This window comes from Lissotriton helveticus, chromosome 6, assembly GCF_964261635.1.
Source record: "Lissotriton helveticus chromosome 6, aLisHel1.1, whole genome shotgun sequence".
In the NCBI taxonomy this organism is placed as follows: Eukaryota; Metazoa; Chordata; class Amphibia; order Caudata; family Salamandridae; genus Lissotriton; species Lissotriton helveticus.
Window position 1 is genome coordinate 1,093,110,449 of NC_136067.1, and position 18,896 is coordinate 1,093,129,344.

Consider the following 18,896-nt stretch of genomic DNA (forward strand, 5'->3'; position numbering starts at 1 on the left):
TCTGTTTAGGTGAAAGTTTAAACGAATCAGAGAAGCACTCCCTTCTAAACCTACTCAAATGTTAATTTCTCAATTTTAATTGAAGCGTGCTACAGAGGTAGCACGTTTGTCCTCAAACCGTGCCTTTTCTGAAAACTACCTATCTCGAGTCTGTCACACTCGACCTTTGTGCACTGTTGCTGGTGTATTATACTGTTTTAATTCAATTATTTAAAAAAAAAATACTTAATTCACTAAGTTTTTAATCCAACAATCATCATTTCAACAAAATGATTTAATGCACATACACAAAACTAACACTTAATTACTTCAAATGAACTTAATCCTTGAATTTGGTTGGTTTCATCACCAATAACAACTCTTTACACTTTTCATTTAGACATAAACAAAATTAGCAACATTTTTGTCACACGCCATTGGGAATTATTGCAAAATGAACCAGACTTTCAGGGGATATTTATCCAAAAGCCTATCTTCGCGTTTACACGATCTAAAAATCTGAAGGAGATATTGTCAAGTTCGCCTGTGCAACAACTAGGGAAAGTCTATAAAGGAATGAAAAGATGCGGCAATTGTGTACATTGCCACAATGTAATAGTTGGGGCAACATTACACCATCCTCACACTGGAAAAAACATTTTTTTACATCATGACTCAGATTGCAATTCCAGCAATCTTATTTATTACATAAAATGCCTATGTGGGAAATTATATGTGGGAAAAACAGAGAGGAAACTAAAAATTTGTATATCAGAGCACAAGAGTACTATCAGAAATCAAAATGTGAAAAGTAATTTGGCTAAGCATTGGCTCGAGTTAAAACACAACATAGCCTTATCAGGACTGGGAAGGTGAGCTAGGGGACGCCAGTGGTCTGGACACCTTGCCAGACAATGGCTTTGTCTCCCCTCCTACCGTGGCTACGGAGGAGGGGGCAGCCTATAGTGTGGTGTTGACGCAGGCAGCCAAGGCCTTATCCCTTGAGCTCCCCGTCGCGGCCGTGAGGACTAATCTCCTCATTGAGGTCCTTAAACCGCAAGCAAGCTCTTCGGAGCCTCTGTTGCCGTTTAATGAGGCCTTGTCTGACGTTCTTCTGGGCACCTGGTCCAGGCCCGCTACATGTCCTCCAGTAGATAGAAACGTGGCCAGACGCCACTGCCCGGCTCCGGGCGACCCGTGCTTCCTGTCCACCCACCCACACCCGAGAGCTTGGTCATCCAGGCCTCTAACTCCCAGACCGCATTCCCGACTGCTTCCCCCGATCGGGAATCCAAGTGGTACGAGCAATATGGCAAAAAGATGTTCTCCTCCCTGAGTTTGGGATTGCGGTCAGTCAACACCGCGTGCCTCTTGGGCCGTTATACCCACTCTCTATGGGACACGGTCGCAGATGGGCTGCCACAATGTCCGGAGGAAGCCTGGACTAAACTCGCCCAAGCCCTTGCGGAGGGTCGAGATGCGGCACGGTACTCCATCAGATGTGGACTGGACACCACGGACTCGCTAGGTAGAGCGATGGCAACGATGGTGGCGATTCGTCGCCACGCCTGGCTGAGGTCCACCAACTTTTCGGCTGATGTCCAAAACACCCTTATTGACATGACGTTTGATGGCCGTCGCCTCTTTGGCGACAAGGCAGACGGTGCGCTTGAGCGCTTTAAGGAATCCAGGGCTACGGCCAAGTCCTTGGGCCTGTCGGCCCGCGCCAGCAATCTGCTGCCTCACGCCCCTTTCGTGGCCAAGGAAGGGGCGCCCCCACACGTCCTGCCAGCCACGGGCCGCAGACTAACATCCAGCGCGGTGGTGCACGTGGTAACCGTCGTGACAGTGCCCGGGGACAACGGCGCGGCCAGTCCACATCCACCCCCGCAGCATCTGCCTCAAGGCCCTCCTAGTCCGAGCTTTCAGGCCCACATGACGCCAGTGGGGGGCAGGGTTCGCCATCACCTCCTACACTGGCGCGACATCACATCGGACAGGTGGCTGCTGCAAATCGTCCGAAGGGGCTACTCCCTCCCCTTCGAGGCGACCCCTCCAGCCATGCCACCGCAGTACCACCGCGTGTCGGGGGATCACTTGAATCTTCTGCTAGAGGAAGTTGCGGCCCTCTTTGCCAAGGGGGCCATCGAGCGCGTTTCTGCGCCAGAAGTAGGGTGTGGTTGTTACTCCCACTACTTTCTGTTCCCAAGAAGGGCAAAGGGGGCCTACGCCCTATCTTGGACCTGCGGAACGTCAACGGCTTCCTCCGGAAGGAGAGGTTCAAGATGCTGACACTGGCTCAGGTCTAAGCTGCCCTGGATCCAGGAGACTGGATGGTAGCGTTGAACTTGCAGGACGCTTATTTCCACATCCCGGTCCTGCCGGCCCACCGGCGGTTCATGGTAGGCCACGAGCACTTTCAGTTTACCGTGCTCCCCTTCGGCCTTACCAGCGCCCCACGGGTGTTCACGAAAGTGATGGCCGTGGTCGCAGCTTATATGCGCAAGTTAGGGGTTTCAGTTTTCCCCTACCTCGACGACTGGTTGTTGAAGGCGGGCTCGCCCCAGACAGTCGTCAGCCACCTCCAGACTACGGCCGACCTCCTGCACCTGCTGGGGTTCTCCATCAATGTGCCGAAGTCGCACCTGTGTCCCTCTCAGAAGCTCCTCTTCATCGGAGCGGTTCTAGACTCGGCGCAGTTTCGGTTTTATCCTCCCGAACAGCGGGCTCGGGATATTCAGGCTCTGATTCCGATCTTTCAGCCTTTATCCTGAGTCTCGGTCAGGTTGACGCTGCGGCTTCTGGGGCTGATGGCCTCCTGCATCCTTCTGGTGCATCACGCCAGGTGGCGTATGCGGGCTCTGAAGTTTCAGTGGGCCCAGCATCAGGGCAACTTGTCCGTCCATGACTTGATCTCGGAGGGCACTGCAAGTCAGTTGCAGTGGTGGCTCACGGACCGCGATTGGGTCAGCGGCAGATCCCTCTCCCTACCCCATCCGGAGCACGTAGTTGTGACGGACGCGTCCATCCAGGGCTGGGGAGGCCACATGGGAGAGGCGGAGATCAGAGGCCTCTGGTCTCCGGCGGAGTCCCAGCTCCATAACAACCTTTTGGAGCTGCGGGCGATTCGTCTAGCACTGAAGGCATTCCTCCCCTCTGTCCGGGGGAGTGTAGTCCAGATGTTCACGGACAACACCACCGTCATGTGGTACTGCAACAAACAGGGCTGGGTGGGTTCGTGGACCCTATGCCAGGAGGCTCTGCGCCTCTGGCAGTGGCTGGAACATCAGGGCGTGACCCTGGTGGTTCAACACCTGGCAGGTTCCCTGAACGCCAGGGCGGATGAACTCAGCCGTCGGTGCATGATGGATCACGAATGGCGTCTGAACTCGGACGTGTCGCAAGGCCTCTTTCAGCAGTGGGGATAGCTTTGGTTAGATCTATTCGCCACAGAAGAGAACGCGCAATGTCATCAGTTCTGCGCGTTGGAATTTCCAAGGCGGCACTCGCTCGGCGACGCTTTTCGTCGCGAATGGAGCTGCAGTCTGTTGTACGCTTTTCCACCTATACCAATTCTGCCCGGAGTGCTGAAGAAGATCAGGCGAGACCAGGTCCAAGTCATCCTTGTGGCTCCGGACTGGGCACGAAGATACTGGTATCCCGAGCTACTCAGCATGTCTGTCGATCCCCCGATTTGTCTGCTTCTTCAGGAGGACCTTCTGTCGCAGCAGCAGGGGACGGTCCTCCACCCGAACCTGTCCAGTCTCCACCTACATGTGTGGAGATTGAGTGGTGGCAGTTCAGGCCATTTGACTTGCCTCCTGAAGTTTGTAATGTGATTCTGGCAGCCAGGCGTCCCTCCACGAAAAAGGTGTACGCCTGCAGGTGGAACCGATTTGTGGCATGGTGCACAGCAAAGGCTGTGGATCCACTCTCTGCCCCCCTTTCTGAGGTTCTCCTCTTCCTTCTTTCTCTTGCCCAGCAGGACTCTGCTCTGGGCACTATCAAGGGCTACCTTTCTGCCCTTTCCGCCTTCTTGAGGTTACCTGATCAGCCTTCTTTGTTCAAGTCCACGATTGTTAACAGATTCTTGAATGGCATCACTCATATATTCCCCCCGTTCCTTTCGTGATGCCCCAGTGGGACATGAACCCGGTTCCTGATGTGCGCTCCTTTTGAGCCGCTTCATAACTGTCCTCTCCGTCTTCTTACGCTTAAGACTGCTTTCTTGGTTGCCATCACCTCTGCCAGGAGACTGAGTGAGCTCCAGGCTCTTTGCTCTAAACCTCCTTTCCTTTCTGTCCATCCGGACAAGGTTGTGTTGCGGACAAGACCCTCTTTCCTGTGCAAGGTAGTCACAGCCTTCCACATCGGGCAGTCCATCACCTTGCCCACCTTCTTTCCGCCTCCGCATCCCTCTAAAGAGGAAGAGCGGCTCCACCGTCTGGACTCAAAACGTGCGCTGTCATACTATCTGGATCGCACACACCAGTTCCGGGTGAATGACCAACTCTTTGTTGGTTACGTGGGCGCTAAGAAGGGGCTGGCGGTGCACAAATGGACCATCTCTCGGTGGGTCGTGTTGTGCATCAAGGCATGCTACTCTTTGGTTAAGAAGGAGCCTCCTGTTGGGCTGAGGGTCCATTCCACTCGGGCCACGGCGGCTACTACTGCCCTGGGTCGGGGAGTCCCCTTGCAGGACATCAGTCAGGCAGCTACGTGGGCCTCGCTGCACACGTTCGCAAGACACTACTGCCTGGACAGCCAAGTCCGGAGGGATGGCTTCTTTGGCCGTTCCGTCCTCCAGGACTTTCTGGTGTGATCATTGGTTCGCAGACCCACCACCGGGGTTGGTATTGCTGGGGTATCTATTCTAAGGTAAGGAATCTAATACTAACCTGTTTCTTTCAGATGCACGAGAAACTTACCTTTGGTAACGATATATCTGTAAGAAACAGTAGTTAGTATTAGATTCCTTACCGCCCCACCCATCCTCCCCGTTCTGCGATCCGATATCTAGGGTTAAGGTCATCCCCTTTCAGGGCCCTAGTTTCATGGCACCAGTGTTGGTTTTTATCATGGCTCTGCGTTTCTGGCGCGGAAAAGCTGTGCATAAGAACTGATGTCAGCGCGCGAGGGCGGCGTCTAAGTACTCCGGCGACCTCATCCCGACGACGGACGCGGAGCTGCTGACGACGCCTACCGACGCGCAAGGGTACTGCTACGCAAAAGTTTCCGGATCCAGTCTGACGCCTGGGGATATTCGAAGGTAAGGTATCTATCACTAACTAATGTCTCTTACAGATATATCGTTACACAAGTAGTAACTTGTGCGTTAGTATGCGTTTATACTAACCAATGCATCGTGGTCCTAGGGAGTGCGACCTCCCAGGTGCAGCTCATACAATGTCCCGGGGTGTGCATTCGCGGGACATTAATGTGTGCTATTAGAGGGCAGATGCATGGCTTTCACTCTGTGATAGCAAATTCTTGTTTGACTAGTTGAAGCGAGGGGAGGAAAACCTCATATCGCTTTAATAGAGCGGATCCGGATGGTAAAACTGGAGAGAAAAAAAAGCGGGGTCTCACTCGTTGATTTAAATGAGGCTCCTGGTGGGTAATGTTCCGTGGCTAATCATATTATATTGCACGGTCTCTGTAGGACTGGGGATGTTAATGTCGCATGTAAATTAGGCGCGGAAGGGCACAGAGACGTTTCGCAGCCTAGGGGATCGCCACCTTACCGGGTATTGTTTACTAATTGTTCGGGGGCCTTCAAGGCCAACTGAAGTCCTGGGATTGCCACCCTCTGAGGCTTTACTTAAATATGCAGGGTGCTCCTCGATAGTCCCTGAAGCCGTGGTGGTCCTAGGCAGTGCCTTATTGGTACTGTAAAGACTTTCAGTATAAGTCGTGCACCCTTGGCTTAATTCCGTGTTCGAATGTTTCAACTGTGCTCCTGGGAATCACTCCCCACTTGGAGTGTTTATTCAAACGAAGCTGTAGGTCGCAGGCCTCTGGAATATAGGTGTGTCTCCCTGGGCACTAGATATTTGCTGTATTAGTCAGCTTAGCTCCAAATAATAAAGTTACTTCACTCTTGTTTTGATTATCGTTCTTCCTTTATTTTTTCATATTTCATACTTGATGTTGTACTCACATCGACTTTTCATTCAATAAATTAATTTTCAATTTGTACAAATCACCAATGTCCATTTTCACAAATCATGATTGACTGTTAGTTTTTTTGCCCAATGCATTTCGGCGTGCCACGCCTTCATCAGGGGATTTGTCAACAAAATAAATATACATATTGTTTACTACAAGGGGAAGCCCACTTTCCATACCCCCACCACTCATGCTAAATGTTTCTGAGACATATCATGTGCCTTAATTTTTATATAAGATGAAACTCCGTGTTATGTAAGCGTTAATCTAAGTCCAAGGTAAAACCCATTGGTCTCTCCGGAAGAAATGTCAAAAATTCTGGATGATATAGATAAACAATAATTATAACACACACAAGAAGTCAATGAGAGAAAAATTAGGAAATACAGTAGAGATACTCTGGATTACAAATTAGAAGAGGTTTACACCTGGGCGGATGTATATGCAAGAAGGAGACAAACTAAAACATACACATCACAAACAGATACATCATCAACTGACAGTGATGGAACATCCACGGATAAAACTCATCCAACCAAGGCAATAAACACACGTGAAATCGCTGGCACATCATCCACTGGGCCTATTTTAGAGAGAGGCCACGAAGAAAGGGAAGACCCCGGAGGGTACAAGGGAAAAAAAATAGAAAAGGAGCCACCTCAAACGAGAAATGTCTCAGCCAAAAAAGACAAGACCAAGAAAACACCCACATAGAAATGGAAGACGAGAATTTAGTTCTTAATATATCTGACTGGCATTTCAATACTTCACAGTTAAAAACTCTACAGAAAGGAATGTCGTATGTTCCAACTGCCCACACTAACACATTGGAATTAGAAGTAAGTCTCTTTAAATTGACAAGAAAAATTAGACTAAGGCATTTTTTTGACAACATCATAACAGAAGTACGAAAAGAGGAAGAAGATCCGCTTAAAGGATTAAGGTCACCTAAGACATATATGGCACCCATAAGCCACAAAACCATAGATCTATTTGAACAACTATGCAGACAGGACATAGCCAAACTGAATACCCGGAAAAAGAACAAGCAGGTGAACAGGACAGCGAAGGAATATGGAGTTTTAACTTCAATAGCACAGAATGATCGAGTCATATGTCAAAAAGCAGACAAGGGGGTGCCCTAGTAATCTTGAATAAAGAATATTACGAAACTCAAGTTATAACACATTTGGATGATGAGAATATTTATATGCAATTGGACTTTAACCACATCAACGAGATCAAAAAGACCTTACAACGTATGGGCCTGGAACGACCGATTTTTGAAGCACGTGGCTGTCCCCGCAAGCATTTCAAGATATGGAAGAGATGGGCTGAGTATAGGGGGTTGATGCTAGATCCACCAGCAGAACTGGAGGAAGATCTTTAGTCGCATGTTATTTGCAGGTCCTTGCATTACGCCACGAGTATCGCATCATGATTGGACGCTGAAGCTATCTGTACGCACGTGCAAGGGGGGTGGGGGGGGCACAGGGGTTGAGGTGGGAGGGTTGGGTAGTTGGGGTACGTGGGGTAGGGGAGGGCATAGTTGTATTCCACTTATTATTGCTTTCTCTTGACTATTTAGCCGGACGCTTAGTCCTATGTTATACCTGTAACATGATGATTGGTGGTGTTCTCCTGAATGTGGGGAGCCACACGTATTTCTTGCCCCATCCTACAAATAAAATTGTTGTGGAAAAAGACCTTACAACAAATTTTACAAAATGCCATTGATAAAGGAACCATCAATGAGAAAGTGAGAAAATACTTAACACAAGAAAATCCAGTCAGCCCAAGCTTTTACATGGTACCTAAGGTACATAAAGATCTTCATAGACCACCATGTCGACCCATCGTTTCTACCAAAAGGAGCGTACATGAACCTGTACGCAAATTCTTAGACAAGTATTTACAACCATACGTAACCACCACTAAATCATATATAAAGGATACTACAGACTTTCTCAACAGACTCATGTCAATAAAAATCACGGCAGGACAAACAATAATGTTAGCCACCATTGATTTTAAAAGTGTTATACACTTCCATTCCACACCGCCAAGGCCTAGAAGCAGTAGAAAAAGCATTGCTGCAGAGTGAATACACAGAGGACCTACAAGTATTCTTGATGGAATTAATGGAATTTACGCTGATGCATAGTTATTTCTCATACAATGGAAAATGGTATTTACAAAAAAGCGGAACGTCGATGGGAAATTGCGCAGCCCCAACGTACGCAAATTTATATATGACTGCATTTGAGGAGAAAAATATATATGACTAAACAGAGTGGAGGACCAACACAGAATTATATGTCCGGTTTATAGATGACATATTCGTACTATGGAAAGGTTCAAAGGAGACATTGCAAAACCAAATTGAACTGTTGAACTCGGTTGATGAGAGAATCCAATTCACTTGGAAAATTCAAGAAAACTTGATTCATTTTTTGGATGTGGAGATAACAAGAAAACCAAAGGGATTCGCAACAAATCTGTACCGAAAACCCACTGATAGAAACAACATACTAAGGTATGAAAGTTATCACCCTCCATCATTGAAACAGCACCTACCTTATTCGCAACTGCTAAGGGTTAAACAAGTGGTCTCGGAACCAGCACAACAGGAAGAACAGACACAAAGAATGATACAGCGGTTCAAGAGCAGAGGATACCCAGACCACACAATACAACAGGCAGTGCACAGAAGCAACAACAAAACTAGAGAGGAATTACTCAAACCAACCCCACGAAGAATAGACAATCGTATTACATGCGTCAGTAAATATTCCAATATAAGCAATCAGTACAAAAAGATCATACAAAAACACTGGGAATTATTAAAAGTGGAACCAGATTTCAAAGAGATATTTGCTCAGGAACCTCTAGTCGCATATACAAGATCAAAGAACCTTGGTGAAATTTTGAAACAACCAGTGGATAAACAATCGACAGAAACATATAAGGGAACACTACCGTGTTTGAAATGTAGTAATTGCCATGATATCATCAAGGGCAACCACATCACACACCCGATGAAGGGTCACAAAATTGGTTTGAAAGTAAATGCCACATGCGATACCATTAACATCATTTATATGTTAAAATGCCCATGTGGTTCAGTCTACGTGGGACAAACAGAAACTGAAAACCAGACTCAATGAGCACAAGAGCAAAATTAGAACTAAAATGATGAAATCCACCATAACTACACATTTCATTGAGGCCAAACATCATATCAGCCAACTGGGAGCATGCATACTGGAAGTGGTACAGAGGAAGGAAGGAAGGAAGGAAGGAAGGACCTGATAACAGAAAAAACCTTCTCAAACAAGAAAATCATTGGATATATTTTCTGAACTCACAAAAACCGCATGGGCTAAACAAGAGAGTGGAATTTTCATGTTATTTGTAAAAAACTCTCGGAGTTCTTGTTACAAATGTGATTGTTACCTGCTAAGCAACCCTACTGATCATGATCTCGCAAGGCACTTCACTAACCACACTCATTCACAGTATGTTACATTTTAACTGACAATGAAATGCGTTATTCTAACAAAGATAAAAACCTCTATTATGATCATCGGCCTATCACCTGTGAATATTACACCCCTTTCGCAAACTTAATGTTGTACGTTAAGGTTGTAATTTAATGCATGATCAATAAAGTTTTTAGGAACAGGATTGAATGCACACCACCCTTCCCCAGAAAGTAGATAGTAGAACCACGCTTGCGCGTAAAATAAGCAAGCTCAGCTGCGTGAGCTCGACAAACGACCATCGATTGAGCAGTGCTAACCGCACGCCAACGTTGACCGGGACACCCACAACACGAAAGACATTAGATGAGAGCAAACCACCGACCGTCAGTAAGGTGAGCGTGAACCACCGATACGTGTTAACAGAGAGTGTTTTAAGTAACTGCAGAGCGCTCATGAGGAAGTAAGATAGTTATTTGGTAAGCGCGTCTAATATTAATATTCTACAAGCAGCGATAAGAACGCTGAGTGTATTTATGATGAGCGATTACATGCTAGACTGTCCCACAGTTCAGAAGATTTAAACATAACAACTAGAGGTCGCAACCAAGGTAGTTATGAACACGGTAAGCGCGTTAAGCACTAACATTTTACAAGCAGTGACAAGCACGCTGAGCATATTTTTGATGAGGGATTATACGCTAGACTGTTCCAAAGTCAAAGTGATTTAAACGTAGCAACTGGAGTTCGTAGTTAAAGAAATCGATTCATAAATATGTCACTCAAGGAGGTTTTACCTTGGGCTTAGATTAACGCCTACATAACACAGAGTTTTGTCTTATATAAAAATTAAGGCACATGATGTCTCACAGAAACATTTAGCATGAGTGGTGGGGGTATGGAAAGTGGGCTTCCCCTTGTAGTAAACAATATGTATATTTATTTTGTAGACAAATCCCCTGATGAAGGCGTGGCACGCCGAAATGCATTGGGCAAAAAAAATAAGTCAATCATGATTTGTGAAAATGGACGTTGGTGATTTGTACAAATTGAAAATTAATTTATTGAATGAAAAGTCGATGTGATTACAACATCAAGTATGAAATATGAATAAAGGAAGAACGATAATCAAAACAAGAGTGAAGTAACTTTGTTATTGGTACTGTAATCACATGGGCAGTGCTTATGGTGTTTTAGCGTGATACACGCATAGAACCCTTGCAGTTGTGGAATTTCGCAGGTTTCATTTATGTAATCGGCTGTTGGTTTATATTTGGTAGGTGCACTGCAAAATTACAAATGTTTTCCCTCATACACTCCTATAAACAGACGGTTTTTACAATAAACTGCAGACAAGTGTTAGAAAAAGAAGACGTATACACTCACTTATTATTTATTGGGGAAAAAAACCTTTATTAACCCCTTCCACGCTTGTGACGGAACCGCTCCGTCACGCCCCTCGGGTGGGCTGTGCTGGTGACGGAGTGGTTATACAAGGTTGTTCTGAGGACTCGTCCTTCTTTCCTGCCCAAGGTGGTCACAGCCTTTCATATCAGGCAGTCCATCACCTTGTCCACCTTCTTTCCGCCTTCGCATCCCTCGAAAGAGGAAGAGAGGCTCCACCGTCTGGACCCAAAACGTGCGCTCTCATTCTATCTGGACCGCCCACGCCAGTTCCGGGTGGACGACCAGCTCTTTGTTGGTTACGTGGGCGCTAAGAAGGGAAGGGCGGTGCACAAGCGGACCATCTCTCGATGGGTCGTTTTGTGCATCAAGGTTTGCTACTCCTTGGCGAAAAAGGAGCCTCCTGTGGGGCTACGCGCCCATCCCACTCGGCCACGGCGGCTACTACTGACCTGGGTCACGGAGTCCCCTTGCAGGACATCTGTCAGGCAGCGATGTGGGCCTCGCTGCACACGTTTGCTAGGCACTACTGCCTGGACAGCCAAGGTCGGAGAGATGGCTTTTTCGGCCGTTCCGTTCTCCAGGACTTTCTGGTGTGATCTTGGTTCGCAGACCCACCTCCGGGGTTGGTATTGCTCAGGTATCTATTCTAAGGTAAGGAATCAAACACTAACCTGTTTCTTTCAGATGCACGAGTTACTTGCCTTCGGTGACGATATATCTGTAAGAAACAGTAGTTAGTGTCATATTCCTTACCTCCCCACCGATCCTCCCCGTTCTTTTAACCGATATCTAGGGTTAAGGTATCTCGCTTTGAGGGCCCTAGTTTCATGGCACCAGTGTTGGTTTCTTGCATGGCTCTGCGTTCCTGGCATGGAAAGCTATGTACAGAACTGACGTCAGCGCGCGAGGTCGGCGTCTAAGTACTCCGACGACGACATCCCGGCGAACACGCCGACGGACGCGGAGTCGCAGATGACGCCTACCGACGAACAAGGGTACTGCTGACGAAAACGTTCCAGATCCTGCCTGATGCCTGGGGATATTCTAAGGTAAGGAATCTAACACTAACTACTGTTTCTTACAGATATATCGTTACCGAAGGTAAGTAACTTGTGCGTCAGGTATGTCGTGACATACCCTTACAATGTATAAGAATGGACTCCGACACCATAGGAGTACAGGGCTCATGCCACTGTACCCTCACCTGGGGACTACTGAACCCTGCTAGAGGGGTGGATTACCTAGGCCCCAGGCAGTGGATTACAGGTATAGCACAAAAGGATGTGTGCTATATCAAGCTCTGTGTTGGAATGCTTTAAAAGCAGCAGAAGTACAGCTTCTAGTCAATCAATCAATCAATCATAGCATTTGTATAGCGCGCTACTCACCCGGAAGGGTCTCAAGGCGCTTGGAGAGGGTGTCCGCTACTGCTCGAACAGCCAGGTCTTGAGTTGTTTCCTGAAGGCGAGATGGTCCTGTCAGCCGGAGGTGGATGGGGAGGGAGTTCTATGTCTTGGCTGCCAGGTAGGAGAAGGATCTTCCTCCGGCGGTGGCTCTTCGGATGCGTGGTACGGCGGCGAGGGCGAGGCTTGTAGAGCGTAGCTGGCGGGTGGGTGTGTAGAAGGTCAGGCGGTCGTTGAGGTACTTGGGGCCCAGGTCGTGGAGAGACTTGTGTGCGTGGGTAAGGAGCCTGAACGTGATCCTTTTGCTGACGGGGAGCCAGTGCAGGTCCCTCGGGTGGCCGGAGATGTGGCTGCGTCGGGGGATGTCCAAGATGAGTCGGGCGGAGGCGTTTTGTATGCGCTGGAGTCTTTTCTGTAGTTTGGCTGTGGTTCCCGCGTAGAGCGTGTTCCCGTAGTCCAGTCGGCTGGTGACGAGTGCCTGGGTTACCTTCTTCCTGGTTTCGGTCGGGATCCAGCGGAAGATCTTTCGGAGCATGCGCAGGGTGTTGAAGCACGACGAGGAGACGGCGTTGACTTGTCTGGTCATTGAGAGGGAGGAGTCCAGGATGAAGCCCAGGTTGCCTGCGTGGTCTGTTGGCTTGGGAGCGGTGCCCAGGGCGGGAGGCCACCAGGAGTCGTCCCAGGCGGAGGGCGATGGTCCCAGGATGAGGACTTCCGTCTTGTCTGAGTTCAGACTCAAGCGGCTGTTCTTCATCCACTCGGCGACGTCTTTCATCGTGTAGGCTTGTTCTGGTGGTGGCGGGGTCATTGGTGAGGGAGAGGATCAGCTGGGTGTCGTCGGCGTAGGAGATGATGTTGAGGTTGTGTTGGCGTGCGATGGCTGCGAGGGGGCTCATGTAGATGTTGAAGAGGGTTGGGCTGAGCGATGATCCTTGCGGTACACCGCAGATGACTACGGTGGCCTCGGATCGGAACGGGGGGAGGCGGACTCTTTGTGTTCTTCCGGCGAGGAAAGAGATGATCCACTCCAGTGCCTTTTCCTGGACACCGATGTTGCTGAGGCGTTGAACTAGGGTGCGGTGGCAGACAGTGTCGAACGCTGCAGAGAGGTCCAGGAGGATGAGGGCCGCTGTTTCCCCGTTGTCGAGCAGGGCTCGTATGTCGTCGGTGGCTGCGATGAGGGCGGTCTCGGTGCTGTGGTTGGCTCGGAAACCGGACTGCGAAGGGTCGAGGGATCCGTTCTTCATGAGGAAGGCTGCAAGCTGTCTGTTGACGGTCTTCTCGATGACTTTGGCAGGAAAAGGGAGGAGCGAGATGGGGCGGAAGTTCTTGAGGTCGGTGGGGTCCGCTGTTGGTTTCTTCAGTAGGGTGTTGAGTTCGGCGTGCTTCCAGCTCTCCGGGAAGGTGGCGGTGTTGAAGGAGGAGTTGATGACGTCCCGGTGTTGGGTTGCGATGATGGAGTCGGCCTTGTTAAAAACGTGGTGGGGGCAGGGGTCGGTCGGAGATCCGGAGTGGATGGTGTTCATCGTGCGGGCTGTGTCTTCGGTGGTCACCGTGGTCCAGGTGCTGACGGTGGCGGTGGGGGCCTTGGTTCGACGGTCGGGTGCGTGGAGGGTGCGCCGAAGCTGTTGTGGATGTCGGCGATCTTGCGGTGGAAGTACGAGGCGAGAGAGTCGCAGAGATCTTGTGAAGGAGTGATGTCGTTGTTGCCGGTGCTGGGGTTGGAGAACTCCTTGACGATGCTGAAGAGTTCCTTGCTGTCATGGGCGTTGTTGTCCAGTCGTTCCTTCAGAGATTTCTTCTTGGTGGTGCGGATGAGCTGGTGGTGCTTGCGGGTGGCGTCTTTGAGGGCGGTCATGTTGTCTGTGGTCTGGTCGAGGAGCCAGGCTTTCTCGAGGGTGCGGCAGTTCTTCTTGGAGTCCTTGAGTTCGTCGGTGAACCAGGAGGCTTCCTTGCTTCTGGGTCTGCTGGGCGGGTTCTTTAGTGGCGCGAGGTCGTCGGCGCAGGCGGTCAGCCACTGCGTGAGGTTGCGTGCTGCTTCGTTGGGGTTTGTTGTGCTGGCGGGTGGGTTCTGGCTGAGGGAGGTGGTGAGCTGCTCGGCCGTGATCTTGCTCCAGTTCCTGCGAGGAACCTGTTGCGGGTGGTGGTGGGTCGTGGTTCTTCTGAAGCTGAAGTGGACGCAGCTGTGGTCGGTCCAGTGAAGTACGGTGGAGTGGCTGAAGGTTATGTGCTTGCTGGATGAGAAGACGGGATCAAGCGTGTGGCCGGCGTAGTGGGTGGGGGTGTTGACCAGTTGCTTGAGTCCGATGTTTGCGAGGTTGTCCAGCAGGGCGGCGGTGTTGCGGTCTTGTCCTGCAGGTGATTCTGAGAACTAAAAATGTAACTAAATCTGATCGACCTAGTGAGACGCTAAAGCTGGGTCACTGGTGAAGCAGCCTATGTCCCTTCTGAATATATTTCAGCTCCCTCTAAATCCCGCCCCCCCTTCAACCACACATGCAACCACATCATCATTCTGGATAGCAAGATATTCATGAAGAAATAAATCAACACCGTCTCATCTGCCTGCTTCCACACCCTTTGCATGCTCCACAAGATCTTCAGGTAGCTCCTGGTCAACACCAGGACTGTCACGCAGGCTCTCATCGCGAGCAGACTGGACCATGGGAACACAGTCCACGTAGGATTCACTGCATGCTTTCTGAAAAGGCTCCAGACAATACATAACTCAGCAGCAAGCCTCCTACTCTACCTCCCTAGAAGGATCCACATCACACCTCATCTCAAGAAACTATACTGGCTCCCTATTCAGAAGAGATGCCAGCTCATGATGCGGACCCACGCCTACAAGGCCTTGCATAGTGAAGGACCAGCATATACCAACAAACGCCTGATCTTCCACCTACCGACCAGAAACCTTTGATCAGCCTCCCTCATAGAACCCCACAGATCCGCTGAGTCAGCAGCGTAGGACGCTCCTTTTCTCACCTAGCAGCCAAGGCTTGAAACAACCTCTCACTGCTCTTCAGGACCGCTCCGTTGTTCCAGCAACTTAGAATGGAATTAAAGACCTTGTTGTTTGAATGATCATACCTCCACGCAGCAGCCGACAGCTCCGGCTCCTGGAGACCTTCACAGATGGGTGATTTGCTGCACTTTACAAATGCTTGATTGATTGATGTGTTCAAGTGGCCCAGATTTGATACAGAAAATCTTTTCACTATTAACTGTATGGTAATTGGTCACGTGATTAGCTTTTCTATAACCAATTGGCAGGAGTTTTGATACTGTAATGTAGCACAAGCTGATTTCCAGGGAAAGTAAAATTCACACTGCTAATTGTTGGTGACATTTTTTTACAAAATGTTTAATTGTCTCTAATTTTTAATTTCTTCTTTTTAAGCTGGATCAAGCAGTGCCAGTACATCTCAGGAGAGTACTGCCCAGCTGTTGGTGGTTGATCCTAACCTCGTTCATGTACTGGTAAAATTCCTTTCAGGGACTAATCCTCATGGAACACATCAGCACAGTCCACAGGTAAAAAGATAATGGGATATTCATCTTTGTGCATTGTTTAATCCCTAGTTGTTATTGATTTAATCTCATTCTATTAGGCCCTTTGCATGTAAATATTGTTTGCCTTTCACTCACTTCAGATTTTATATTTCCATTTTCTGTAGTGTTAGCCCAGACTACAGAATGGGCCTTCATCCCTAATTACACAATCTCATATTAATGGCTGGTAGTGCAGTTTGTAAGTGCCAAATAACAACATCAATGGTGCACATGCCAGTCTGAGGCCTTTTATGAACCCTTGAGTAGGTATTCCAGAGGAACAGCACAGACTTCTCTACTTAGTTTTGCTTTAATAATTTATTTTTACTTGTGTATGAATAAGGCCTAAAATACTTTCAGAAATTGATAGTTGCATGTAGTCAAATAGCTGCTGGTTGTGGTTGTAGGAAAGTTGGACCTTACTACCATAGATACCCACACTTTTTTTCCTGGTGTCAGTGTGTTTTGACTGTAGTTCACTGGGATCCTGCTAACCAGGGCCCCAGTGGCAGTGCTCTCTCCACTAAATTGCATGGTAAGTACTTAGTACACCCCCAGTTGGAATAAGTCCTTAGTATATGGTACTGAGGTACCCAACGCATTGGTACACCAGGGTCTTCCATGGGCTGCAGCATGTATTATGCTACCCATGGGAGCCCATGCAAAATGTGTCTGTAGAGCTGCCATTGCAGTCTGCATGAAATGGTGCTTGCACCTTTCACTTTTGATACAAGGTTTCACTTATAGCCCGGTCACTGCATGTTAAGCCTATAAGTCAGCCCTAAGGTAGGCCCTTCAGTCCAATTGCAGGGTGTATTGTTCCAAGTGTGTAGAGACCCCTGTACAAGCAGAGGTACCCCTACAAACCTCGTACTCCATTCCCTGGGGTTTATAAATGTGGGACAGGCATTCTAAGGGATGTAGTGGACTCTGGCAGAAATAGATGCCCAACCAGTTCATTTCTGCCCGAACCTAGTCAGTTCTGATGGATACATCTGCCTTAGGATTCCTCACCTTTTAGATTACCCCATGAGCAGCATTCCACAGAACTTTTCTCCTACATTGGCAAGGACGTCACAATGGAACGGTTCCGCACGCAACTCTGCGTGACGTCGTCTGAGCCATATGAGGACCTCATTGTGCTGATGTCAGTTCCCTTTCTTCTTCACTGTTGACGCAGAACGTTTTTCCCCAGGCTCTCTTTTACTGGGAGTTTTCTATGATACTGTAACTTTGTTTCCTTTGAATATTACTGCTCATAGAAAGACAGGATTCAAGCCATGCAGGGAATGCAGGGGCCAGATGCCCATCACGGAGCCGCATGAATATTGTTTGTGGTGTTTGTCTAAGGATCACAATGTCGGATATTCTGTTTGTGCAGATGAATCTGAAGGTGAGGGAGGCCAAGTTATTCATAACCCAAGCCAAGAGACTGAAGAGGGGTCGCATGAGATCTCAGACCTGGTTGACATCGATGAAGCCTCATACTTCGGGGTCCTCTAACAAGCATTAGAAGAAGCGGCGCCATGTGCGTGGTGTCACTTTTCAAAGGATGCGACTCCGAAGTCGGTGTCTCCAAGTCCTAGGTGTCATAGCAAAGATGAAATATCTCAAACACCTTCTCCTGGGTTGTCTCCGGCACTGAGTGCTGTTACCCCTCCAGCTCTGAGGAATGTTACTCCTCCGGCAGCGTGGTCTGCAACTCCTCTTCTGGTGCCAAAAACTCTATCTCCGCAACCCTTTGTTCCGGATTTATCATATCCTGCATTTTCAACTCTTAGAATTGGATCTGTCTCATTTTTTAAAATGCTATGTTTAGCATTTTCGCAAAGGCTACAAATCCATCTGGTTCGCCTGCCGGCACCATGAGTCCACTTGCATACTCTCTTGGAGGGTTTCTCCCTCATTTTCCGTAGGCAGTGTTCATGCCCTTTATGCCGGTAACTCAAGGAAGCTGGCCTCCACCGGTTCTGAGGCTGCCGACACTGCTGCATTTTCCAGCGGGTCGGGCCCCTTTGAATGGTTCATCTCTGGTGCCATCTGGAACCTCAACCGACTTCAAACTCTGTTCCTTTGGATCCTCCTACGACGCCAGTTCCGAAGTCACCAGTGCCACGTTTGGTTTCTGAAAGAAACAGGTTAGTATTAGATTCCTTACCTTAGAATATCACCAGGTGTCCGTCTGGATCCGGAAACTTTTGCGCAGCAGTACCCCTGCGCGTCGCTAGGCGTCGTCTGCGGCTCCGTGTCCGTCGTTGGTGCCGATATGACGCCGCCGGAGTACTTAGACACCGCCCTCGCGTGCTGATGTCAGTTCTTCTTTTTTCCGTGCCAGCAAGCGCCGATCTGGAAAAAGTGGTACCCTTTAGTCATTTTTTTACTAAACTTTTTTGATCCTTTTTGATCTGTTTTTCGAGTCGAACGACTCCATCGATGCCGGTAGGGATGCCCGGGTTCAAACCCTGTGCCGACTGCAACCGACTTATGTCGGTTACCAACCCCCATCGCCGGTGCCTGTATTGCTTAGGGGCCGACCACGATGACAAGTCGGGCCTTGACGTCGAAAGCTAGGCGGGAGCGGTCCCGTAAGCGCCTCGAACTCTGGCAATCGGCCCCGCGCCGCTCGAGGTCCTGGTCCAGGAGGAGGTCGAGGGACCGGTCGCAGGACCGGAGTCATCACAGCTCGGCAAGTCGACACCACTCGTAGGGCTCCAAGTCCTCAGGTAAGAGGCACAAGAAGTCGAAGAAGCGACACCGCTCTTCTGACTCCCCCCGAAGCTCGTGCGACGCGGCCGGGGGTTCGGGTGACTCACTCCTCCGTTGGGTTCCGTAGTGCCTTCGGGCCCCGCGGTCCCGACTGGGAGCCCAAGCGGGCCGGGTGCTTCAGCCCGGCGCCGTCGGG

The 18,896-nt window shown here is 49.1% G+C and overlaps 1 protein-coding gene across 4 annotated transcripts in view; it reads left to right on the plus strand.

Annotated features, from left to right (window-relative positions):
- The window catches only part of BIRC6 (baculoviral IAP repeat containing 6), a 2,208,279-nt gene that overhangs the window by 1,310,230 nt on the left and 879,153 nt on the right, over positions 1-18,896 (plus strand). For all 4 annotated transcript variants that reach the window (XM_078648748.1, XM_078648749.1, XM_078648751.1 and 1 more), the window contains one exon: positions 15,843-15,976. In XM_078648748.1, the coding sequence (XP_078504874.1) occupies positions 15,843-15,976 (134 nt within the window). The remainder of the gene's footprint in view (positions 1-15,842; positions 15,977-18,896) is intronic.